General features: G+C 39.0%; 2 protein-coding genes and 1 long non-coding RNA gene across 5 annotated transcripts; 2 read left to right on the top strand and 1 right to left on the bottom strand.

The window, feature by feature from the left end:
• Window positions 1–215: 215 nt before the first annotated feature.
• On the bottom strand, window positions 216–24,853 carry LOC126866649 (actin-histidine N-methyltransferase). The gene is made up of 7 exons (XM_050620502.1): window positions 24,147–24,853; window positions 23,323–23,814; window positions 22,803–22,926; window positions 2,164–2,278; window positions 1,430–1,582; window positions 707–1,030; window positions 216–596 (listed from the first exon to the last, which is right to left on the bottom strand). Exons 1-7 carry the CDS (start codon window positions 24,265–24,267, stop codon window positions 471–473), a joined length of 1,455 nt encoding a protein of 484 aa, XP_050476459.1. The 5' UTR covers window positions 24,268–24,853; the 3' UTR covers window positions 216–470.
• On the top strand, window positions 2,285–9,136 carry LOC126866663 (uncharacterized). Its single transcript, XR_007689992.1, has 2 exons — window positions 2,285–7,316; window positions 7,845–9,136. It is a non-coding gene; the product is annotated as an uncharacterized LOC126866663 (long non-coding RNA).
• LOC126866642 (uncharacterized) lies at window positions 11,538–22,336 on the top strand. Of its 3 annotated transcripts, none has more exons than XM_050620489.1 (2): window positions 11,538–13,503; window positions 19,253–22,336. In XM_050620489.1, exons 1-2 carry the CDS (start codon window positions 13,372–13,374, stop codon window positions 22,268–22,270), a joined length of 3,150 nt encoding a protein of 1,049 aa, XP_050476446.1. In that variant the 5' UTR covers window positions 11,538–13,371; the 3' UTR covers window positions 22,271–22,336. The 3 variants fall into 3 exon arrangements, 1 of the variants encoding a protein (XP_050476446.1); XR_007689984.1 differs by having other exon boundaries at window positions 13,365–16,927; window positions 19,253–19,395; XR_007689985.1 differs by having other exon boundaries at window positions 13,365–14,931; window positions 19,253–19,364.
• Window positions 24,854–25,409: the final 556 nt, after the last annotated feature.

Raw genomic sequence — 25,409 nt, 5'->3', positions numbered from 1 at the left:
CTAAAATAAGAGTATTATATTTGTAATTTCTTGTGATCAGAGATCAGAGTTCGATCAGCACATAGATGAAAAGTTATATTTCGATAAGGAAATATCGATATTATTTTTAAAAACGACGTTATACTGACGAAACTCTCATCTCTCGAAAGCAAGACTTACGTTATTGTGGAACATGCAATTATTTTGCACTGTATACTTGTTAATACACATAGATATATAGTTTGTTCAATTTTTTATATAGTTTAATGTATTTTACACCATTTGCTCCCTTTTCTATCTATCCTTCGTCGTTTTGCACGTTATTATATATATTATATACGTTCGGTCATTCGTCAAATGATGTGTTAAATTATCCATCATTTCGGAACTACAATTAAATCAGATCCATACAAATTATATTCCATTGTAAGATTCATATTTAAATAAAAATAAAGATTTGATTTCATCGATAGAAATTAAAATTCAGATTCTTAAGCTTTGATCCATTGTTGCACGTATTCGAGCGCGCCTTGAAGAATTCTCTTCTCCGTTACCCTTAATTGAATGGCTAACTTCTTAATTCGCGGCAACGTGGTCTCGAGCAATTGCAGATCCTCCTATAAAAAGGGGAAAAAGAGGGAACGCGTTAAAACAGAAAGAATTGCAATTTTCATGCCGCCACAGCGGTCGCCTAGTATTTCAAACTGATGTCTTATTTCACTTTCACCTTCAAAGTCGTCGGGTAATTAGCAATTAACAGCTGCAGCCTAGTAAGCAGAAATTTTTTGACATTCTCCTCGACAACAGTTTCCAGTGCGCAGTCCATGTGCTTCAAATCGTTAACGCGATCCGACTGGATCCAATGCGCCAGTTCCTCTTTACGCATACTGAATACTCTAAGAAACGCCAACAGCGTATCCGAGATCGGTTCCGTTCCTGGTTTCAATAGAAATTCCCCAACCGCTGGCAGATCTAACTTATTTAACAGTTCCACGCGTTCCTTTTGGAGAGGATCAGCTTTGCTGATCCCAAGCCGTAATTTGAAGCCATCCTGCAAGAATAAAAACATAAATATTATTTACTTAATCTCTTGAGCAAGAAATAAATGCAAAATGTTTCTTTCTCTATGAGTAAATTATTTGCTTATTAGTCGGTGAAATTGTCTCTATTATATCTATTCATTATGCGTGGTATAAATAATATATTATGTTGTTATTTCTTGTAATATAATATTATTTTAATTGATATAATTACGTTTGCTTTATGCAAGACACAATAAATAAAGCCGTGAAAAGAAGCTAGTATTTTGAGAAACCTAATAAATAATAAAGAAATAATTTAAAAAGGCTATTCGTTAAAAAATTTGCCAATTATAGTACGGGCATATAGGATTTGCAACATCGTAGAACGATGATAATTAAGGTAATTTTGAACGATAGTAGACACGTACCTGTTCGTTATCCATATAAACAAATCCCGAGTGTACAAAGAAATCGGAATTCGTTCTGGCCCCGTAGCTAATAAATATTTGCTCTGCTTTCTTGAAATCTCTCAAAGCGTAGCATTCGCAACAGTTTAACGTCGCATTGAAATCCGTGGTAATCTGAAACGAAAACGGACAAAACATAGGAAACTGTCCATATCGCTGTTACGTATCTGACTGTTGTCTTATTTTTGACAAGATGTATCTCAATCTCAAGATTACGAATAGATCGAACCGCTATGTACAATAGGATATCTGTAATTGTTCAGTCTTAATAAATAATTAATAAAACCATTTATGTTATCCGACAATATCCTCGTCCTCAGATTCGTCAATTTCTGAATTAATATTTGGATTAAGAGGAAGAATCGAATCCCTCAATGTGTAAGCTTTTTTTTCATTTAAAAAAGATAAAACGATTACATTTTTTTATAGTATAAGAAAGTAATTAACAACGAAACGGATGTGATACATGTTTAACAAGATATAAAATTATGTGTATATACAATTTGTGTACGTGCATACATGCAAACGAAATAAGCAACGTATCTCTATGACGATAGTATAGGTTATGCTCGCATGTCACGCGTTGAATCACCTATTCGATAATCTACTGAAAATATTAATAATAATGAGTATGTCATGTCTGGATACTTCCGTACGATAGTGTACACGTATAAAACACGAATGAATAAACTCACTTTACTGTTCTCGTGATTGCACATGTCCCACATTGGGATCAAAGCGTGGATCATGAGTGAACCGTCCTTGCTGGGAATTATATTTTGCCTCGTCATTACCGTAGAAACTGCCCAGCTGTAACATTAATATAGATTGAAAGAATTGTAAAATGATTTTCTACTCGAATATTACGATCTTTCTATTTCATCGTCCCGATATTCATTAGAATTTTTCCCGTCGCGTAAATCTGCATTCACTCGAAACGCAGAATTTCTAACGCGACAACCAATCGCGATAGTATTTTCTACTTGCTTCTGGATTAACTTAAAACATGCGCGAGTTCTTTCATCCTTGAACAGGATAGCGATAAAGGCTGTTTGAGCGTCGATGAACATATTTCTTCGCTGTTTTTTTCTTTTCTTTTTACTGTCGAGCAGCGTATAATTCACGTGGCCCACATAGCTGGAGTTTCTCGCGGCAGACCACGTGTTAAACGTTCTAACGAATACACACTCTACTTTTCGATGCCCCGTGTGTATTTTTCTATCATCATACGCGCTCTGTACAATTTCGTCCTTCTAAATCTCCCATAGACGCGTCACCTGTTAGTGCCATTCTTCTCTCGAACTATCGACGGTATGTAAAAATATCTTGATAACTATCGTGACACCCTGTATATTCAGACATCGTATTAACCGCGGAAGCGGTCCTGAGGCGCGTGCAAGTAACTTTCGCCTTCGTGAGAGGCACGCTAGGTGGCCAAGCCACATACACGGCAGCAGCTGTATCTGCTTTTCGGGCAAGAACTTGACCCACAATTCCGGAAATGGAAGTAAAAGAAGATTCATCGCCATCGTTCTCGTTGTCGTCGCCGTCGTCGTCGTCGTCGTCGTCGTGGTTCCCTCGACTTTCTCTCTCGCTGGGGAAACGCAGGCTGCGAATCCGCTCAAATAAAAATACCGTTTACAGGGAGAAACATCGAACACCTTGTATGGAAGTACTGAGACAAAGCCTCGTAAAATGGCAACGAAAGCGGGGAAAGAAAATTAAGGAGAGAGAGAAAAAGAATAGATCCGAACATTTAGTCGCTTTCTAAGACGAGATACACGCGTTTACGCGAAACGTAAATTCGCCGGTTTAGATGTTTTTATGGATCCTCGAAGCGACCACTTCGTTTCTAGATCAATTTCTATCGTTACATCGAACTGACGGGAGAAAAATGAATTTTACTTTTACTGTTTTCTCTTTTAGAAACGAGGCGAAGAGTCGAAGGATGCTTGGCAAATGAACGATACTTGGAGATAAAACTTGGTGGTAAAGGAGCGAGAATGGAAGGTGGAATAAAAGCGCGGAGGAAGGCGGGGAATGCTGGAGGGGGAAAGGATGTAAACGGAAGTGACCTTGGGAATTGTTGGACATCGAGACGTGGCGTATACATAGAAACGTGATTAGGAGGGGCGTACCACAGGACAGAACGTAGAATCGAAGTAGGAATAGGTAGAAAGTAATGGGAGAAATGAAGCCGCAAAGAAGATGTATATCTTATAATATATTCTAGGTCATTGCTTAAAATGGACGACTCTACAAATGCATCTCAAGTGCTTTAAGAAACATTTCATTTTAGTCGCTTTAGTTTTGTATACACAGAATGGATGACGAAAGTGGAACGTGTGCAGTAGCCTTAAGTTTTGTGTGGCAAGTATATCTATATAAAAATATGTAAAAATTTTGTGTAAAACTAAGCAAGAGAGAACAGTTTGCGCGGAAGAACGAGTTAAATAACACTGTAAGCTATTACTTTGCCTGCTACTACGTTTTTATCATAAATACAACTATCTAATTAATTAACCCGAAAAAGGCAAATCAAGATTCTCTTTCTTCTTCGAAACGTTCACGTAAAAAGGTATTACGACACACAAAAAAAAGTCGATAATTATAAGAAGGAATTGAAAAGACGAATATTTCCTACGATGTTCCAAGCTTTTACATCTACGCACATGCTATTTTCTCTCTTTTTTTTTTTTACTGAATTTTTCTCTTTTCGTTCGACGATGTTCACGCCAACGCGATCGCACAGATGCTTTCTCGTTTAGGCTTGTCTAGGTGGTCACAGTTGGACAAAAGTGGGCATTTTACGGGACAAATGAAAGCTCCGATCGCGTTGTCGAGATCGTTCTGCTTGTCGCGTGGCTATTAGATTACTTCCTCTTACGTAAAAGGAGGAAATCTGGCTCCAAAAGCGGATTTTACGATCAACAAATATGGTACGGATATATGGCGTCTGGCAAAGGGAAGTTTCTGCTCGAGATGTAATTGTCAATCGTCATTGTCCAAAGAAACAAAAATATTTTTTTCACGATTTCTCTATCTCGTCTCGTGCCACTCGATCTCTCGCGTGTAGCCAATTCAATTTATTAGTTTGTCTACGATGGATCGAGTACGCGACGAAACGTACGAAAGAAAAGTTACGAGTTAGGAACGAAAGCGAAGCTACGAGAGAAAACCGACGAAAGAAAAGCCAGAGAAAGAGTGCGAGAGAGAGAGAGAGAAAAAAAAAGAAACGCTGATCCGACGAAAAAGAAACTCATCATTGTCGCGAGAGAATCAACGTTCCTCGTGGTAGTAGCTTTTTCATTTCCACTACTTTAGCAGCGAGCACAATAAATAATGCATCGCGAATAGGCTACCAGCGTAAAAGAAGGGTAATGCGATTCAGCAAATCAGCTGGGAAACTGGAAGCGAGCAGACGCGTTTACGTGATAATAGAAAATTATATATCCTGTGGAAAAAGAACGGGAAAAGGGAACGAACGCTCGCTTCTCGTGCGTACCGTACCGAGCAGATAAACCGTATGAAAGTTTCAGCCTCGTGTGAAAGTGCGCGCGGCTCCTCTCTCGTTTTACGACTGCGGAGCACACTCTTACCAGCCACGACACGTCGTCTTCTTCGTTCAAATCCATCAACGAGATATCGCGTTGATAATAAGTCGAGAATACGGAACAAACTTTTCACCCACGGCGCTTCGTTTCCGAGAAAATCGAGTTTGAAAATTCGCCAAGTATACTTGGACTTGGCTCGTTCAGAACGAAACGGGAGCAAACAATGGACGGGAGGTTAAACTGCGTGTAAAAATAAGTAAAAAACGTGCGATTCGATTTTATCGTAAGATGCTTCGTGTTCGAGAAAAATACATTTGAAAATGCGTGCGTATATCCTGGGCCAATTTTTAATTGAACACGCTCCAACACGTATAATGCGTCAAGTTCGATTAACTTCGACGAATTCGTGTTACGAGAACGATTACGCTCGAAGAAGATGTCTTGCAAACGAGAATCGGACAAAAGATAATGTCTGAAAATTTCTCGTGTCCTCAACCTCGCCGCTCGAAGTTTCCACTCCTTGTTTCAACGTATTTCCCACAACTTCGGTAGCAAATCTGTTTCTCCATCTTCAATTTTTTTCCTCGAATCTTTTGGAAATTCCAGCTCGTTGTCTCTTTTCCATTGCCGGAGTTCGAACGTAGAACGCTGAATTATATAAATCTATATTTTTTTTTTTTTTTTTTTTTTTTGTTCCAATGTCTCGACGTATTAAAATCAGCGATTAAAAATATTACAACTATCGGAATTAACAACTGTTTCATAAATGTTAATTAATTTACGTACTGAAAGAATTCGCTCTGAAATATCAATAAAAGAGACTTACTTCGCGGCAATTCGCTGTCTTTCATGTTTATTACTTATCAAATAAATCCAACTGGTTGAAGTATATCAAGCTGCACAGCCGTAATAGACCTTGCGCAACCGTTAATGCCATCCACGATGGACGAGCAAGAAATTGACACTCTCTACAGCGGGAATGCTCGTCGAGCATCGTACTATTTTACGAGTACAAGTTTTCTCCGAGAATATAAAACCGCGATAAATAACGTCCCATAAAGATGAGATCGATACACCAAACTTGATATTTACATTTCTCTACGTAACGTTAGATAATAGATAAACGTTAGACTGGCATTACCATCTACATGGAAATCTCACGTTATTTGAAAAATTACGACCTCAACGTTTACGAGAAATACGCACGCGAGGAACGCTATAAATCGGGCGTGTAAAAGTTTTCGGGTGAAGAACGAAAACAGATTCTGAGAGAGGGATAGATCGTATTTTGATTTTCGAATCTTCCGTTAGATAAATAAATTACAAAATATAATACAGAACGAATATCTTTCTAACGATCCATAATTCACGAATTATTAATTAACGCTTCACCGACCGCTAGTAGTTCAGCAGCATACGCACGTCCGACCAGCAGAAAGAAGATTGTCGGCAACAAAAAGTCGATTAATAGGCTATCGGTCGATAAGCGTCGGCGACAAAAACCGATTAGTCGGCTATCGGTCGGTAAAGCGTTAAGTATGAAATAAATGTGTTTAATTTTGGCAAAATTGAGTTGAAACTTTAACGCGTTATAAATATCAGGATAGATGAGATAAATTGCACTATCGATAATCGGCGAGAAGAAATTTTTCTGAAACAAGCTCTAGAAGGATTAGAAAAAGAGAAAAGATTGAGAAGAAAAATAATTCGAAATAGAAGTGATCAACATACGGAAGTAAAATAGGAAGTAAACATTCTAATGGAACAACGCTCTATGTACAAACACGTTATTCGATGATACAGCTGGTTTTCATTAAGCAACGGAAATATTCGCATGCATAAGATGCTAATTAAAAGTGATATTGCGTAAAGAAATCGTGACATCGCTAAATGAGTCAAAAAAATTATTCAACGAATAAATTGATTTGAACTGATTTCAACGAATATTCCTTTATCGTTTGTTATTCTATGTTTGCTTGATCGTATCGTAGCTGAACTTCAAACAAAATTAACAATAAGACAATTACAAAGTACAACTTGATTATAGAAATTAATTTGTAACTGTAGGTAAGTGATACGAAACGAACAATTAGTCAACGAAGAATAACGAACGAACAGCCTTCTCTCCATCTTTCTCTCCCCCCTCTTCCATGAAGAATATTCTTCTCTCGAATCTATCTTGCAAAATTCGCATTCAACTAAACAGCAAAGTTTTACATGGTCTAATAACATCTGAATACGAACATGTTCTAAATACTCGTCTAAATAAACGAACTACCTAGTTAGTGTAACTCGTAAGTACAAATTCTACAACGTTACCTACCGCGTAGTTTTGTATCCTCTGGTCCAAAGCAAATTCGTGGGACAAAAGAAATTTATTTATTAAATCAATGGTTACGCTCGAACGATTACACCTACATACAGCTACTTGTCGACTGAATCTTCAATTTTGCGTGTGTTCATTGTGGCACGAATAAGTGGAATGAATGAGTTGGTCCAGCGAACGATAAGTTTAACGTAAGTACGAACGATGTAGAACGTCTGCGAACATCGAGACAGGTAGACGAATAAAGGAGGTTGTTTTTAGCGTTGCCAAGATGGCGCGCGTTCTATTGGCTTGGCAACTAAGTGATTGCGGATTTTGTCAATACCACCTAGTGACAAAATCCACGATCACTTAGTTGTCAACCCAATACTTGCATACGAAATGTACGAATTTAGGCAGAGAGTTTCCGTTGGCGAATAAAAAAGTTTCTAACGTAGCATTCGAATACTTTCGTCAACCTGCGTAGAAGAACTACAAAATACATTTTTCCTATTAGGCTATGATGTACCAAGGGAAATAGGTGCAAGATACATCAAATAGGTTAAGTCGAAGTCGAGGTCTGTGCGAAGTTTGCTTTTGGCTTTAATTCTACTTTAACGAGATTGTAAGGACATACGAAGATAAATCTTCAATATACGAGAACAGTATACGAGATGAGATAAGGTATTGCGACAACACATAAACAATTAAATAAATAAATAATCTTTTGCTCTTGAAAACGTTACAAAAACGCAAAACACCTGCGACCTTTGCTCTGAATAATAATTGCGAATTAAATTAAATTGCATTCGATACAAGGACTATCGCTATTTTTCTAAGCTCGTAGTTCTAATTTCTAAACAACGTTCTAGAAATTATTCGATTATACAAGTTAGATGATTCAGCCTGTACGCGACGACCAATGAACGAAGAAGCGTCGCATCGGTTAATTAAAAAGGAAAACGCGACAAAAGCGTAGCTAACGAGCGCGATGAAAGAGAGTGGAGACGACGAAGACGACGAGGACGACAACGACGACGATGATGCTGAGAACAAAAGGAAACGAGAATAAAAGACGAGTCACTGGTAGTTTCGCAATATCGTTGCTCGACTAGGATAGATAGAGATCGGGAGACGAGCTGAGCAGCGCGGCTTCTTGCAGTTCTTGCACATCGTGGGGATGGATGCACAGTCCACTGCACGTGGGAAGGTCGTGCTATGAATCGAAGATCGTGAGATCTTCGCGGAGCGCACTTTCTATTAGAATTCACTCGACGGAGGTTTACCTCCGTATTGCACCGCGATCGCGAAATTGTCGCTATTTACGCTGGCCATTTGTAATTCGTACATACAGCTTTATTTTCTAATGAAACGTTTCTTTGTTCTCAGATTCTACGGTTTATCCGGCGAATGTATCGAGCGATTTGTAGTCGTACGAGATATACTACGAAATGAAATTTGATAATGGGCTTAATCAATTAATTGATAAATTCTATATAATAAATACTTGTCGATATACATTACGTACATTTTATAATATTTAATCTGTACTTTCGTAAAATATATTTTCGTAAGCAGATACACGGACGGGGAATAGCAACCGAAGCAGCAAGACTACTCGGATATTATAACTTTTTGTTTTCACATTTTATAGATCGTTGGAGCGTTATTACGCTTATGCTTGGTGTATTATATCCGAAAACACTGATACGTGCGGATAGTGCGATAAAAAACATGTAAACAGGTATAGACGACTCGCTTGTAACAGACTACGAGTCTAAAGTGTAAATAAATTATTATCATATTCTACGATCTTTCATTTCGAAGTATTAGTGAAAAAATTCGCGAACCAGCAACGATTGCAAATAAATAGCAGCAAAACTTTGTACAATATTCTTTTTTACTTTCACTGGTAATTTATGCTTCTGCGGTTGCAACAAATTGGGAACGTCGCGCAGAAATCCAACTGTTCGTTTCAGCTGCCGCATTATCTATTATTATATTTAACATCTATACAATATGGTAGCGCGACGTTTAATTATGAGACAAATTATCCTCTGCAAACAGAAATAATGAATTTTTCCTGCCGAGCAAGATCCTACCAACAATAATGGAAATCTATTTAATTGCCGTATAATGGCGAATCAACAGAGAAGATACAGTACGCTCGTTATTCGACGTTTCGCCTGTTCAATTACCATGAAATATACTGTACCACTTAATTACTGAAAAATAAAGCCCGACGTACGTGCCTATTGCTTCATCTCCGTATCTCACCGATTCATTGTTCGATCTAGGAACATGAAAATCAACTTTTAACGTGCTTAATGCACGGCTTCTTAACACGGAAATTTTGTAAACAACGATCGTTGCACAACCGTCGCATAATTAACCCATACGAATTAATGAAATCGTTAATTGCATTTTCGTATTCCATAACGTACTGAGACGTGAGAAAGATTCTTCTTTATTATCTGCGCCTGTACGAACGTATCTGATTAAAGCGCAATCTCTTGGTCGAAATACGAAAACTCGGATGGGATCGGAACTATCGCGCCAAATTATTCGTCATATCTATCAGATGGATCGTTATCGACGATCGTTGCTCGCGCGTGAACGCCACGTCGTATCGCAGATGCTTTGGAGAATTTCATAGCCGGTATTTTCATTTCGATTTGAGCGATAAGCTACGTCCGCAGAGGCGGCAAGAAACGACAGGGGGATGATTTACAGGCGTTGCTAGACGAAGATCCATTAGTCGCGAACGCAAGAAGAATCGGTCGACCAATTAGCAATGACGCAAGCGATAATTCGTTGAAAATTAGAAGAAACGAAAGAAACTTAAAAAAAGGGAAAGTGAATACCACAAACGCTGTGTCGACACGGAGACAGCGCGCTACTATCTTTAAGAAAACACAGCAACTGGAAGCTTCGAAACCTGGGTGAAATTTGAGAATATTCGTCGAAAGCGATGGCAACACGAGAAGTTTACATTTTTCTAATTTAGTTTCCTGTTCGATTATAGTTTCGTATCCGAAACGCTTCGCGCAATCCTCTTCCGCGTGAATAGCGGAGAAAAAGGCGCCGACGGCTCTTCTCGATGCAACGAGTCTTCCGGAACTCGCGGTTGAGTCTATCGAAGCGTGTCTCGTAGATCGGTCGGAATTAGCTTTGCCATTAAAAGAGGCGGAAAAAGTCGCAGCTGAAGATCTTTGGAACAAAGTTCACATACCTTCGTCCTTCATGACGCTTTGAGGACTGTATGCACTGACGAGCGTATAAGCTGAACTGCCGCGTATTTTTGGGACGATGAAAAAGAAACAAAAGGTCGGTAGAGAAGTTCGTTCCGATTTATATTTTGATTCGACGCGCGTTTATGGAATTATATAGATGGCATTCTGTTGCACAACCCTTCTCCATCTTCCGCGTAAGTTGAATACTTCGTCCTTGTAGAACCTCACAGGTTTTTCGGCGAGAAACTTTTCAATATAATTTTTTGTGTCGATCAAACAGTTAAAAATCGGAAGGAACAGTCAGAAAATAGATGTATGTACATCGGTATTGTACGAGCGAGGAATGAAAGAGAGGAAGACAAAAGGAAAAGGAAATTTGTTGATTGTAACGAATGAATGTGCAATAAAACACAATTCATTCCTGTTTGAGATGTATTAGCTTGTCCGAAAAGTGTCTTCCTTTTACAGACACGTCTTCTACAACGATACATTTTTATACAAAAATGAAACCTAATCTGTCGAACGTTGTGATCTTTATTTTGATAGAACAAAATGGATCATACGTAATTCGATAAAATAATATAAAATGTGCATCCATTATTTCCTTATAAAACGAAAGAAACTTTTCGGACGATCTAATACAAGAGAATGTTCGTTGATATTTCAAGTTATTATGTTATACATAAAATAGTTATTCCGTTCTAATAAATTTTCTACTTAATAAAACGTTATATATTGGGTTGGCAACTATCGTTTCGTGAAATTCCTCAAAAATCGGAAGGAACTTACCGACCGAACGGTATAATATCTAACATATCGACAACAGTTTCGTACTATTCGAGTAACACAAAAACACATTCGCAACGTTTCGTTTACAGCACTCGTTGCCTTTTTTACTGTTTTATCTAACAGTAGTTGACAGTTCTATGGGATACCGCACGAAGGACGTAACGTAAGACGCGACGTAAGACGCCAACCAGCTTTTTCGCCAGTTTGCGCGCGTATACTCGTGTCCAATCGCTAATCTCTCTCGATGACAGACGCATGTCCTAAATGCGACTCGCCGTCGCGACGATTCGTTTCCTTCCGTGAACCGTTTGCGCCCATCTTAGCGCTGTCCTTTCGCTAACAGCAGCTTCTCTCCGCATACGCTGCGAACGTGTCTTGTCGCTACATTTGCAACATTGTGACTTCTACGTAGCAGTTTCTTAAGTAAAGTGACTGATTTCTATGTAAAGTGGAAGAGAGCAGAAATTTTTCGCTTCTCGCGACGCCTGTTCAGCGTCGTGTAAATGGAGAAGAAGCAGCGTGTGCGAGGATGAAGCTTCCGAAACCGAAACCGAAACGAATCTCACGCGTAGCGTCAGTCGATCGCCGCGACAAATTCGATTCCTTGTTATTACGAAGGAACGAACCGCAGCTACTTTTTCCACGCGCCTAACGCTTCTTGCGTTGCTTGGTACGCGGGGAAGGGACGAGTTGTTGCCTCCGGTAACGTGGGTCAGCGATCGTCGCGATGAAATTCATCATCGTCGTGGCCGATCGCTGGCCGGGGAACAGGAGAGCGTTCCCGGCGAGCGTTTTAGTAGAAGACTGCTCTCGAGTTTCACCGACTTACTTAGGACCGAGCACGGAGAAAACCGGCGTCAGTCCGCGAGAACGATTTGCCGAGCGTGGAGGAGCGTGCCGCTTCGAAAGTAACGAAACGCTCGGCCGTAAGGATCCGACCGCAGAGTAGAAGGAAAACGAAAGAGGAGAAGGATACGCAACACGAGACTAAATCCACCTAAAAGTGATTTTAACAACGTGCGCGAGATACCGTGTACCGTTGCACGGAAACGTTTGACGAAAATCCGCGAGGAGTCCGTTAACGCATGTGCATTCAGGTTGAAACGAGCGAAATCGCGGGCAAAAATATACGAAGAAGAGGGAAACATATTCTCAGATTCGATAGCCGCTCGAACGAAGACTAATCGCTGAAAGATCTGGCACTCGTGTGGTTTTGCGTCGAAACGATCAATATCCTGGTAAAAATAGGTGGAAAAGGAAGGGACAGATTTTCAGACACGACTTTATTCGTTTGTTCGTCCGTGTGGTCTACTTTAGAACGAGCAAACCCGTGGTAAAAAAAACCGTCGAAGAAAGAAAGAGAGAAAGAGAGAGAGAGAGAAGCATATTTCCAAATATCGTATTTCACATTAGAAGAAGCAAGATCGCGATAAAACGGGAGGACAAAGAGGTAAACACACTTGCAAATGCACAGTCCTCGACCAAAAATTCAAACTCGTAGGAAACTCCGACTATTCGCGACTACTGTACGAGCCGCTTTAAAACAACGAAAATCGTGGCGAGGAGAAAGAAACGTATTTCCAAGTGGAATAGAAAGTTGGTGGAACGTTTGGACGACAGGCTGCGAGGCTGCGTTCCGTCGTTTCTCATTCAACGTTTGAAAATAACGTACGAAGATAAGGTTCGAAGAGAAAGATCGGAGAATCTGTAGAGGGAGACGAAGACTCGCGAGAACAAAAGCGAATTAACCGCGACGGAAGAAACCGCGAGCCGGTAATTAGAAGCGTGGCAGGACTTCCTAGCGATTCTGCATGAACCCTGAGGATATATTCGGCCTGTGCAACAGGAAGAACGCGATTTTCGTTTTCCTGTGTATAGCGGCGATTTTCGTGCACCTGTTTGCGCAGGAGGAGGAGGCGGCGAAAACGGAGGAGCCGAGCGGCCACGATATCGTGGACGAGCTAAGAGAGAACTGGTGCTTCAACGACCAGGAGCTGTTCGTGTTTCGATCGCACTGCAACGATGTGGAAAACATTCTATCTGCTCTTGTTGATGCTTTTCACGTTCGATTTCCCTCGCGATAGGCTCGCCGGAGCCGAGCGCGTTCGAACGAACGCCGAGCTCGTAACCCGAGACGATGATCAGAGCCATCGGGTAAGAAACGAAAGAGAAATTTCAGTTACATACGCTGCCGACGATTGGTAAATGTTCTTCGGTTCGGGTTCGTGTCTAACGCGCGTTGACGCGTTCGGTGATTGCATTTTTCCTATTGCCCTATTGTATATATCGTATCCTAAGGGATTATGATTTTCTACAAGATACATAGAATGCGATCGAGTAACGCGTACGACCGATAATTGCCGAAAAGACGCAGAAGCCTATCGTTGTTAACGTTATTCGTCTCTGTACTATGATGAAATAAATACGATAATAAAATTACCCAGGTAGTGGGAAACCTTTAATAGCCGCTATATGTATTTTACACGAATCCATTACATCGCTAATTAGTATTGTGAAATAATTTTGTCGAAATTTTGAATTTTCTCATTTACGTACAAACTCGACGTCATATTTCTATTACGCAATCAACGACATCAAGCGTTACATATTTTCCTGCCACGGTATATGAGAATTATTAGAAGAAAGTAACAAATGTAAAAGCAACATTTGCCACTTGTTCTTATCAGAAATCCTTGCCCGTGTTTCTCAATGAAAGAAATACTCTTGGATTGAGTAATTGCTATACACAATTTTAACCACCGTTCGAGAAGATAGTCAAATATCTGCACAGAGATGATTCGGTCCAACTATGTCGAACGACCCTCTAGAATTTGTTTAATTTCTCTTTCATCGTCGTACGCTCGTCTCCACGCGTAAGCCTAATCGAACAAAATAATTGATCTAGCAGTTCGCTTGGTAGTTGTTTCATTTTTTCACAATCATTGTACAGAGTTTTGGCAATATTTTAACGAGTTCGTGAAATTTCTAGCTTTTCGATAGGCTGCAAACATTCCAAGGATTCTAAGGATTCTCGTTCAAAGATTCTGGTAATTATCCCGTTATTTGCGTACTGGCCTTCTCGTTTATTTTTATCCTAATATAATCCTCAGATGCTTTTGACATCAACGAGTCTTTCTCGAGTCGGAAATGTTCGAATAATCGACTTTTTCGACGCTACGTGACCGATTGATCGAGTCCGAGTCTGTTAAATTTCGTACCGTTTGGCAGCACTTTCGTACGAATAGAAAAATTCGACACGAAAGTGGAACGTGAAACCTGATAGGAGAACGTCTCGTTGGAAGATAAGGCTGCGTACGAATACTCGCAATAAACAGTGTTATTTTGTTCCGCAGTGGTACAAGACACGTCGTTAAATACTCGCCACGCGTCAACATCGAGTTTGTGTGTGAAAGCATCGAACGCTAATATCCAACAATTTTCGCGAAACGGCATGAACAACAATCTCGAAACGTCCTATTAATTCGAACCTTGTTACTCGTTTCGTAATTCGGTGAAAAGAAGGAAAGAGAGAAAGAGACGAAGAGAAAGAAGCCGCGATCGATTCGTCGTGATCCACTGAACGTTCGTAACTAACAATCTTTCCAATCGTTTTCATTGTTTTGATCTCGTTGCAAAAATCCAACCACCGATGATGCTAATTTTACGGACACTTGTTCGCACTGCCCTCTTTCCCATCGGATCGTCAAATAGAAACAACGACAGCCACGTGTCGACCGAATCTATTTCTTGCTATGCTAGGGAAATTTTAATAATCGGTTTACGCGTGTCACGAGAGGAGACAGGTTGAAAATCGCCGCTGATCGCGTACGTATTCCAATTTCGTGTCATCCGACAAGGTGTTACGGCAACGAACTTAGATAACAACCAAAGAAATCGTAAGGCAGTAGGTTAACGACGAAACTCACAACGAGTTTCTCGTCGTTTCCTTGGCGGTATCCGACGATGGCAAATGTCAAAACGCACGTCGAGGCCGGCAAAACAAGAAAAGGAAGAAAAAAGAAAGAGAACTGGCCGCGCACAGTAGCACACGACAACCAGAGAAAGAGAAAGCTGGCACCGCGCACGGAAACTTCGAAACTTTGCAAACGCTTTACTTATTTATTTACTTTTCGCATAATACGCTCGGTTAAACGATCTTCGAACATTCGTCGTATTTTCTCAATTAGCTCTTCGTTGACTGATACTTCTTTCGAAGAATCTTTCGTAACCAAATATCCTAATGCCTCGACGTTCTATTCTCCGAGTATTCTGTCGTCCGAACAGAACGTTTGCCAGTAACGGATGCTTTTTCCTGTTACAATTGCTATGATTCGGGGATCGTAGCAGTTGTGACCCAAATGGAAAAAAATATTGCGGTATGAAAATTGTTAAATTATTTTAACCGATTTTGGATACAATGGAATAGCACTTATAAACGAGTAAAATATTTTTGCTTACCGATAAGTGTAATCGATGAGATTTTTTTTTTTTTTTTTTTTTTTGTTACCGATAACCATTATAAATGCAAGAATTTCTTACCACTATATGTATGCGAGAGAATCATTTTTTGATCGTCGGTAACCATTATCCATGAAAATTTTCTTGGTCACCGATATTGACCATTATTCGTTCCGTCACGGATAACGGTTATTGTTGAGAAAGACAAAAAAATACGTCACAAATAATGGTTATGACCACGAACAATTCCGTCGTGAACAATGGTCATCGCTGACGGGAAAAATTTCTCTCGAGGAATTATCCTTAAATATGAAGTTATCGACAATCAAGAAAGATTCTCTCTTCGATAATGGTTATCGGTAACTGGTAAGAACATTGTGCTCACTCGCAATGGCTATTCGTAGCTAGTACTAGAATATTCGAAGATCGATACCTGTTGATCGTTCAATTTTTTGAAAAATTTCTTCAAAACTTAGCGACCATTACTGTTTTCTGTTTAAACAAAAATGAAAACTAAGAAAATCAAACCTTTTTATCAATGACTTTCTTCGTAAAAATTTCACAAATAACTGTTATCTTTTACGTCTGTCTCGCATGTATCGAGAGACATAAACATCAAATGAAAATAACGAGTACGTAGATAGCTTTCACGTCGAAAATTTATACAGTCTAGCAGCTGAAAAAATATGCGGTCTTTAGATGCTAAAACGAACTAACAATTTCCTTGGCCTCTATTCGAAGAATGAAATTTAATAGCAAAAAAGTAGCTATCCTATTACCGCAATGCTATTTTGCTTTTATTTATTGCTATTAGTTCACATACGAGAGGCTCAGCTGTATGCTTGTTTCATTCGTTTATGAACGCGCAACGTTACGCTGTCTCGTAGATCTGAGAAGAAAGATCAAAGGGGAAAAAGGAGGAGAAATCGCTAAGCGATCGCCATCAGCGAATTAATTAATTGCTGCGATCAAATTGAGCGATGAAACTTTCACGATCGATTTGATGGAAGCTAAGCTAGGTCGAAACATCGCCGTGACGCGTTACAGATAGATATTTTGTTTTGCTTGTGGATAGTCGAGGTCGAAAAGCGTGCGACGGAAAGAATATATCGCGAACAAGGTAACGGAAATCTCTGTTCCACTTTTTCTCCTTTTTAATGTTATTTAATAAGAGCGATAAAGTCACGTCTGAAAGTAACGAGATTCACGCGACGCAGAAGGACGATGCGCGTAGTAAACGTTACGACGTTACGAGTGAAAATCCACGCGAAATAATGGTCAGTGTCGTTCCTCGGGCGCGAGAGCAGAATTTGCTTGTTTGCAAACCGAGAGAAAACCAGCGAACCGTTTCTAAAATTTGTTGTTCCCCTTCTAAAGTGACTTAATTTTTCTACGACTCCTACAACCGAATTTCATTGATTTTCTCTTTACGAGAAGAGGATATTACGGTACGAAACTGAGAATTATTAAGGTGTTCCAAAGAGTTGATGCGTTCTTTTTAAATATATCACTTTGTACTACTTTTTGGAACGAATAGAGCTGATGCGCGCGTATTTCGTTTCGTCGATCAGTTGCATTCTATCGTTCGTTTGCAAGGAAATAGAGGAAAATGGAAAATTCGTGTACTTTTGCGTCGCTATTCGAAGCAGAGTTTCAGGGTTATAGTTACAACGCGGTTGGCTCAGGGTCGATCAAGGTCGTAGGTAAAGAGAAAGCGGTTGTATATCTTCGGTCGATACGAAGACGTTCGAATTGTTGGCCTCCATCTCGCAAAAGTCTCGCAACTCTCTTCATCTACCACGTTTTATCTCGCGTTTCAAATTACAGCGCGTGAGCGAAGCCTTGCCGAAATGTTGCACTTCAATCTCATTCTCGTTTCAACGAACGGACATTTCTCGTATCTGGGGAAAATCTCAACGCATAAAATAGAAATTACGTGAAATTACTACGCGTGTCAATCGGCTGTTCTTTCGTTTTGTCTGCGTAAAGGCTTAAGAAACTTTCTAGCGATAAAAAGATTCCCGATAAATTTTTGATAATAGAAAAACGCGAAATGACTAGAAAATGACGTAAAAAGAGCAGGAAAGTTAAGCGCGAAATTACTAGCCTGAATTTTCTAAATTTTGAGAAACGAATTGATCTCGGCTATTTCTTACGCTACTTTGCTTCTTTACCTTATCGACCTTAATTGAGCGATTAGTGATTATGACTATCGGATTCTCCGTAAAAATTATTTACATATGAAAATAATTATTTAATTATCGCACTTATCCATATTCAAAAGTCTGCACTTCCGTTTAACCTTCAGCTGGTATTGTTGAGTTAGGCTCATTAACAGATATCGTTGGGTCATAGATGGCTATACTTTGTCAGAGTCAGTGTCCTTTCTCATCGTATGATCTCGTTAAATCTTGAAATTTGAATCGCTCGATATCGGAGTATTTTGTTGCGATACTCCCTATTTTATATAACATAACATCGATTGCTTGAATCCAGTAGAATACAGAATAAAACTAAACTTAAATCCAGATATGTGGATATATATTTTCATGAATACAAATAGAGTAATAGAACCTGAATCGTCGAGAAAATCGTCATGGTCTATCGTACTTTTGTATGTTTGTGTATTATATATATATATGCGTACATTTATTGGATATTTCGTATATTTTTGCATATCATGCGCGTTCTGCAGATTTCCCCATAATGTGAATTGCATTCGTACGCAGAATAAAAAAGTAACGTCCGTAGTTTAGCGCTCATCTATGACCTAACGATATCGATCGAGATCGAGTCGTTCGTTCGAGTCCTTCTAGCAAACAAACAAGGCTGGTTGCAAAATCTTTAGCGAGAAACTGAAACGAGAAGATCGCTCTTATCAACAGAGGGATTGTTTCGCGTGTCTCTCAAGCTTTAGAAATTTACCGACAATAGGAAAGTACGATTGGATAAAGAATGAATCCGGAGAACGTAATTTGACTATATAGAGAAATTTGACTATATAGTCAATTGACTATATAGAGGCTGGAACAGCCAAACAACGCTAACTAAGTATCTCCTTTGTTTTTGACAACGGGAAATATGTTTAAAGCATCTTTTGAAAGATCGTTCCGTCTTTTTTAGCTTTCTCAAAGTTACCAATACTTTTTAGTAGGAAAGTATGTATTTTCTTTCTATTACATTCTATAGAAGATGAGAAACTACACTTGGCAATTTCGGAATTGCTTCGGATGACTTTGAGCGACGAAAAAAGTATTGACTTTCAGTTGAAAATTTCAGTTAAAATTCAGAATAAAATTCAGTTTCGTATATAAAAATGCATTTTCTTTTTTTTTTTTTAAGTTTCGCTGGTGGAAGAAGAAACCGATCAAAGAGCCTGTTATTTCAGACTCTCGCCAACTCAAATAATTCACTGAAGCGTTTATCAACGGTCGATTATTTTTAGAAGGAAACACGAGGCCGACCGGAAGCCAGGGACGAAAACTTGGGGGCCGAGCTGGTGGGCAAGTGGCGGAACAACGGCGAGGCCTTGGAGCCGAAATGGCGAGACGGTGACACGGTTCCGTTGCTTCCATTTTCCCAATTTTCCCGCTTCTCCCGCGACAAAATCGACAACAGCGAAGAGGAAGACGACTACGATCGTCGTGCAGCGAAATATCGTCAGAACAACAGGCGAGGGACTTTTCTTCGTTCCAGGAACAGTCCTCGTTTACCGTACAGTGACTACGAAGACCGTGAACTAACGGAAAGCAGGCGCGGATACCGTGAACGAGAAGAGATCCTACCACGGAAGAGAAATCGACCATGGACTGGCGAAAACGTGGCTACGTTCAAGGAAACGAGGAAGGAAGACCTAGACAGAGGCTTGGAAGAAGACAAGGAGATAACATCAGCGAGATATCGAGAGATATTTCAAGCACGACCGAACGACTACGAGCACGAATTCAACGACGAAGAGTATCTAAAGCCTCGACCGAGAAAAAGGAGGCCACCGCAAAACTACGAATTCGCTTTGGTAGAAAACGAAATGTTGCACGAAGGGAGAACAGAAAACAATTCTGGAGCTTGGTCGAGAGTAAACGGTGAAGAAAATGCCGCGGAGGTAGCTAGCAAGGGCGTTGCTCTCTCACAGAACGCCATGGAATTGAAGTCGCTGTTGAAGATGCAACAAGAGGAAGGTCTGAGCTTGTCCGAGATTCTACAGCAGAGGAATCTGACTCTCGATGATCTGTTGAAGGGCAAAGCTGACGTGATCAACGCTCTGAAGATGAGAGACGTCGACGAGAGCGAGGACTACGAGGAGTCTGCGAAGATGATGACCAACTCATTCGTCAAACTTTCCACCACCGGCAAACCGCAATGGACGCTCGCTACGGAACCTGTAAAAACGAAGAATTCTCAGAAGGACGAAGAACTGGTAATTTCTATGATTCCGACGACCATAGAATCGCCAAAGAATCGGACAAACGCGAGAGCATCCTCGGACAAAGTAAACAACGGCGAAACGTATTCAGAGGTAGGAAACGCAACGGCTGGAAAATCGTTTCTCGCTAATGTCGATCCGCCGCGGGTTAAGATTACGACATCGATGCCGTTGCCGGTTGCGACGAATTCCATGGAGCTCTTGCAAGCCGACGACGCCGCTGTGAAATCATCGGGCAGTGGTGAAATCAGAGCCGAGAGTTTAGACGAGGACGAAATCATGGAATTCTCCGATTTCACCGATTACAAGAAAGGACGGAGCGGCGTGTCTCCCGTCTGGCTGATGATGAAAGACGAGAATGTCAGCGGCCCTACCGAACTCGAAACTTCCAAGAGTCACCTGGAGGATAGAGGATCCACGTTGAGCATCGAGAAAATACTCAGCCCTACGGAACGTTCAAAATCGACGAATAATTTGTCCATGAATACTGGAAACCAAGAGCAACTTCTTGGTGATTCGACTAATATTCATAGAAGCGGAATACCCAATGATGAAGACCGACGCGAGGCCATGGACCATTTTGAAGAGGACTATAACGCTTCTTCCGAGAAGGAATACCAGAGTGACACGCCAGTGATATACTACGACCTGGAACAGAGCACTCAGATTAGTAATTTCACTGATGAGAACGATAGGACCATAATGCAGGAATTAGAGTCTGCGTTGGATGCAATGTCTCGTGATATCAATTCCACGTTGGAGAATTCGCGTCAAAGTCTTTCAAAGAATCCAGCCGCGAAGAACGATGATAATAATAGTCTGAAAAATCATCAGGATAGAAATGCAACAGAGAAGAAGAGTTACGATGATATCGTGTCGGAAGTGGAGCCAGAAGCCCGGGCCGAGATCTTTGAATTGTTTGCTTCTGGGTCAGCAGGGAAGAGACTGGAGCGTCTTCTTAAATCGAGAAACATGAGTTTGGAGGAACTGATTGCGTTGAGACAGAGAGGATCTAGCAAAGTCCATTTGGCTCAAGTGTCGCGAATCAGAGCTCACAAACCTAACGATGAATATCGAATAAAAGATACGGATAATTTGAAAGCAACAAATTCTTTGTCGCCTAAAGAGGACCTCCACGAAGGAAGAGCGATAGTAAATCATGACAACTACGATAGAGAAGTCGGTAATTATTTGTCAGGATCGACTGAAAACTCAAAAAGCATCGATTCATTGTCAAATTCAATGGATCTCGTTCATCCTGAAGAGTTCACGACCGAACGATCGATGCCTAATGTAGAACCAAAGACTGACAGCGAAGATGCAAAGCTTGTTGATGCTTCAAAGATGAACAACGAGAACGAAGACAAGGAGAGACATCATACAGTGCAGATTGTTGATCTGTTGACAACCTTCGATTCTTTCCCATTCATGAAGGATATTCAACGAGAGTTTTCTGGTAATGAAGACAAAAGAAAGTTGCTCGTACAGGAGAGCGACGTTGGCGTGATGTTCATCAACAACGACGCGGAAACGATACGCGTCAACGATACTTCAAACATCGTAGAATCTGGCTTCGTTAAGGAGATAGTAAAGCAGGAACCAAGTTCTATCAACGTTCAAACCGTGTACAGCAAAACTAGCAACATTCTCGGTGAAGATGAGAACAAAAGCGAGAAAGGAAAGACTCTTTCGAAGGTGAAACCGAGCATAATAGCTAGTGGCGCAATTCTTGGTGTAACTCTTGTAGTTTTCCTAGCGATATTTATCGTATGCAGGATCCGACAGAAACAGAAATATAGGTACAGCAACACGTTTTCTAGAGCGGTGTTTCAGGGTCCAGTAATGGCAGCCAGGAAACTATCAAATTCGAGCAGCTTAAGCACCGTGATGGTCAACGTGGTAGCCACGTCAACGGCGAGAAGGCCAGAGAAAAACGAAAACCAAGAACCTACGGGAGAGATGGATCCCAAGAGTGACATCGATAATGACTCGTTAGATGCTAACGACAGCTGGGAGACCATACCTGATTATATGAAATAAATTGACCTAAGTGTATTTGTAATAGTCTTTAGAAAAATACAGAAAAAGAAAAAAATAATAACAGTATTCTCACATTTATGTTAAGTTAAAGCATACATACATTAAAAATCGATTGTATACTTTTAATTTAGATACTCAATATGAAAAGCACAAACTACTGCACAGAATTAAGCATTAGTGTAATATTTTCTAATGTAATGTTTTTTATCTGATTTGTACACTGATTTTGTAGATGTGGGCGATTGTACATACGATTGTATAGAGCTTTTGATAATTATTCCAATAACCGATAAAATCTAACGCAACATAAAAGATATAAGTTCGCGTAACTTTATATTACATAAGATCTTATTTTGGAACTTCTTTTAATATCGGAAAACTTAGTAAATTTCTAGTAAGCTTGTAAGCTTATCCTTCAAACTTACGTATATAAAGAGTAAAACATATTTATTTATCTAAACAACTCATAGGCGAAATAAATTACATTTTATATAAAATACGAAAATATTAAAATCGTTGTTTTATTACTTACCAGTATTTTTCATAAGTAAAAACATCCCTGAGTATAGCAGATACAGCATTATTGTTCTTTTGAAATAACTTATTAAAGTAGGCATACTGTCTTGCAATATTTCTGCATTGTTTCAAAGCGGCCTCTGCAACAAAATTTATATTAAAACTTAGTAAAGTCGAATTTCGATAGAAAATGAAAAGAATGCTATAATAAGGACACTACTTCGTTTTTCGGTAATTTAAGTAAAGTAACAAAACCAACTCCAAATTAATTACAATAAAATCAGTTTTTTGAACTTTCTGCTACAAATTCATAATCAACTAATACTACTTGTAGTAACAAATATTTACACTTTTAAATATAATATCTTTCTTTCTCTTCCGATACAAAAATAGAATTTAATATTATTTATTTTTTGTTAGAGCTACTATCTTGTTGTTGTATATTCTTCAATTAGCAAAAAGTTAAAAATTACAAAATTAAGATAGTAAAAGAAATCAAAATAGATACGTTTCTAATAAATTTCATCGACATTTACCTAATGTAGGGCTGCCTTTAAGTTCATTCATATCTGCAGCAGTCATGTATAGCACGGTTGTATAGGTAGTAGGAAGAATATCCAAGTAAGGTTTCCATTTCGAATATTCTTTGTGTTTTTCGATGAGTAGGGCAATCGCAAGTGCTACTTGTGGCATAAGTTGTAATAGAGGATCATTTTGAAGAGCGACCAGCTCTGGAGCCGCATTATGAATACTGAAAATAAGTTCCCTAGGTATCCTTAAAATCAACTCGTTCTCAAGGAAATTACGTTCCGCTTTTAAGCCTAGGTCGTATCCCGGAAATTCAGCCACGCTTGCTCCGTATACGTTCGCGCCATTCTGTTTGAGCCAATTTATGAATCGTCCAATCCCCTGGGACCGTTTCGGCGACTCCGTCTTCATTTCCTCCAACTGTTTAACCTTCTCCAAAACCGTTGATATCTCCACGTAATTGTTCCATAGTTGCGTTTCACATACTGAATTAAAGCACACTATTTCAAAAAAGATAAGAATTACTCTTTGTAATAGACTGAATGCATTATCAAAAAATTATTACATGTAAGAGGCTCTTTCAACCTCTAAACGAGAGGTTAAACGGGATACATATTTCATGAATCTTAGATTCTCAACGATATAAAATTCATAAAATAATTTTACATTTAATATTAAAATGTATTTGTTTATTTTTACAGTGATAACATGAATATTTAATGCGACTATCTAATAATTTTTCAACCGTATTACGCTAAGGCGCAGAAAAATGATAGAATTGTAGGAAGAATAAATTGATATGTAAAAATAAGTTCATGAAAATCGTACTCACGAATAAATAGTCTTTGGCACAAGGCATTTATCACGTTTCTGTTCTCTAATTTTGTTAATTGCCTTTGATATAAAACGAGTTCTTCACTTGTGAATGATCCATCAGAGTTTCTTCTGTCCATGTTTGTACTATTTCACGGCACTTTCGTGACTTCTCCTCGCATTTAGATGCATTATAATGTGTAACGCGCGCCTACGACTGGCAAGAATAAACACTTTTCGTCGAAACGAAAATAGAACATTCGACGCTCTGCCTCCTCCGACTCGAGCGACATAACCTCAAAGCTGCAAAGAAGAGCTACTTTCGTTCTGTGTATACCACGAACTCCACTGCACTTTATTGATTTCAATTTCTGTCAGAGGTCACCTACTTTCGCAATCACGCCAAACTCCTTGTCGCAATCACATTTGAACACTCTTTCCTTTTTTTCCCTCCGAGATATATGCCCATGCAATTTTCCTGAACAAATTTAATATATGTTCAGTAGCAAAATTAATTGCACCGTTGCATTTATATAACAAAAAGTGACTATTCAACATAACGATTATATTATTTATATTGACATTTACGCGATATGATATATCTTCTTAAACACGCATATATTTACGTTCCGAAAGTACACATATGCGTATACTTATATATAAATTTAAGTATCTTCCTCATTTTTTGTACGTTTCCCCCAAAATTACTTAATAAAATAGAGTGAAATAGTACACAAAGCATAAATAACACAAGTTTCGTTTTAGTATAAGATTTGTATTGTACAAAGTATGGAAATAAACAAATGATTTGAATAATAATAAATTTATATTGCCTTTATATTTATAAAATTATTATTAAGGAGGATCCAAAAACATAGGTGAGATAATTATTTACAAACATAAAATAATGATTTAGTTCCTACTTTACCTTCCTATCTATATTTATAAATGTAGGCACATTATTCATAATAAAAGAATTACAAATGCTTAGTTCATATACTATATGTAAAATAACAAGAAGAAAGATGGGCAATAGAAAGGAAATAATTAAATTTAATAGATAAACAAATTAAAATATGTAGTAAGTGAAACAAAAATTTGGAAAATGATTTTAATTTGGAAAAAGATAAATATTACCAATAGTTTAACGTTTATTAATTGATATAAAATTCTTTGTAATACTCGTATTAAGGCTAACAGCCACAATTATGTTTATCCTTATATTTAATTTTATAATATTCACATTTTATATTTAACGTAAAAAATATTTTCTTTTATATAT

This window comes from Bombus huntii, chromosome 6 (genome assembly GCF_024542735.1).
Source record: "Bombus huntii isolate Logan2020A chromosome 6, iyBomHunt1.1, whole genome shotgun sequence".
In the NCBI taxonomy this organism is placed as follows: Eukaryota; Metazoa; Arthropoda; class Insecta; order Hymenoptera; family Apidae; genus Bombus; species Bombus huntii.
This window is presented reverse-complemented; position numbering and strand designations above follow the sequence as displayed.

Bases quoted from the DNA above. Each gene is read 5' to 3' on its own strand.
- LOC126866649 (XM_050620502.1), bottom strand. From the start codon at position 24,267: ATGGACAGAAGAAACTCTGATGGATCATTCACAAGTGAAGAACTCGTT. The intron at 22,927-23,322 runs GTAAATGTCGAT...ATTTTGTTGCAG, and splicing joins TAAAGGCAGCCCTACATTAG to AGGCCGCTTTGAAACAATGC. The intron at 597-706 runs GTGAAAGTGAAA...CCCTTTTTATAG, and splicing joins ATTACCCGACGACTTTGAAG to GAGGATCTGCAATTGCTCGA.
- LOC126866642 (XM_050620489.1), top strand. From the start codon at position 13,372: ATGTGGAAAACATTCTATCTGCTCTTGTTGATGCTTTTCACGTTCGAT. The intron at 13,504-19,252 runs GTAAGAAACGAA...GATTATTTTTAG, and splicing joins ACGATGATCAGAGCCATCGG to AAGGAAACACGAGGCCGACC.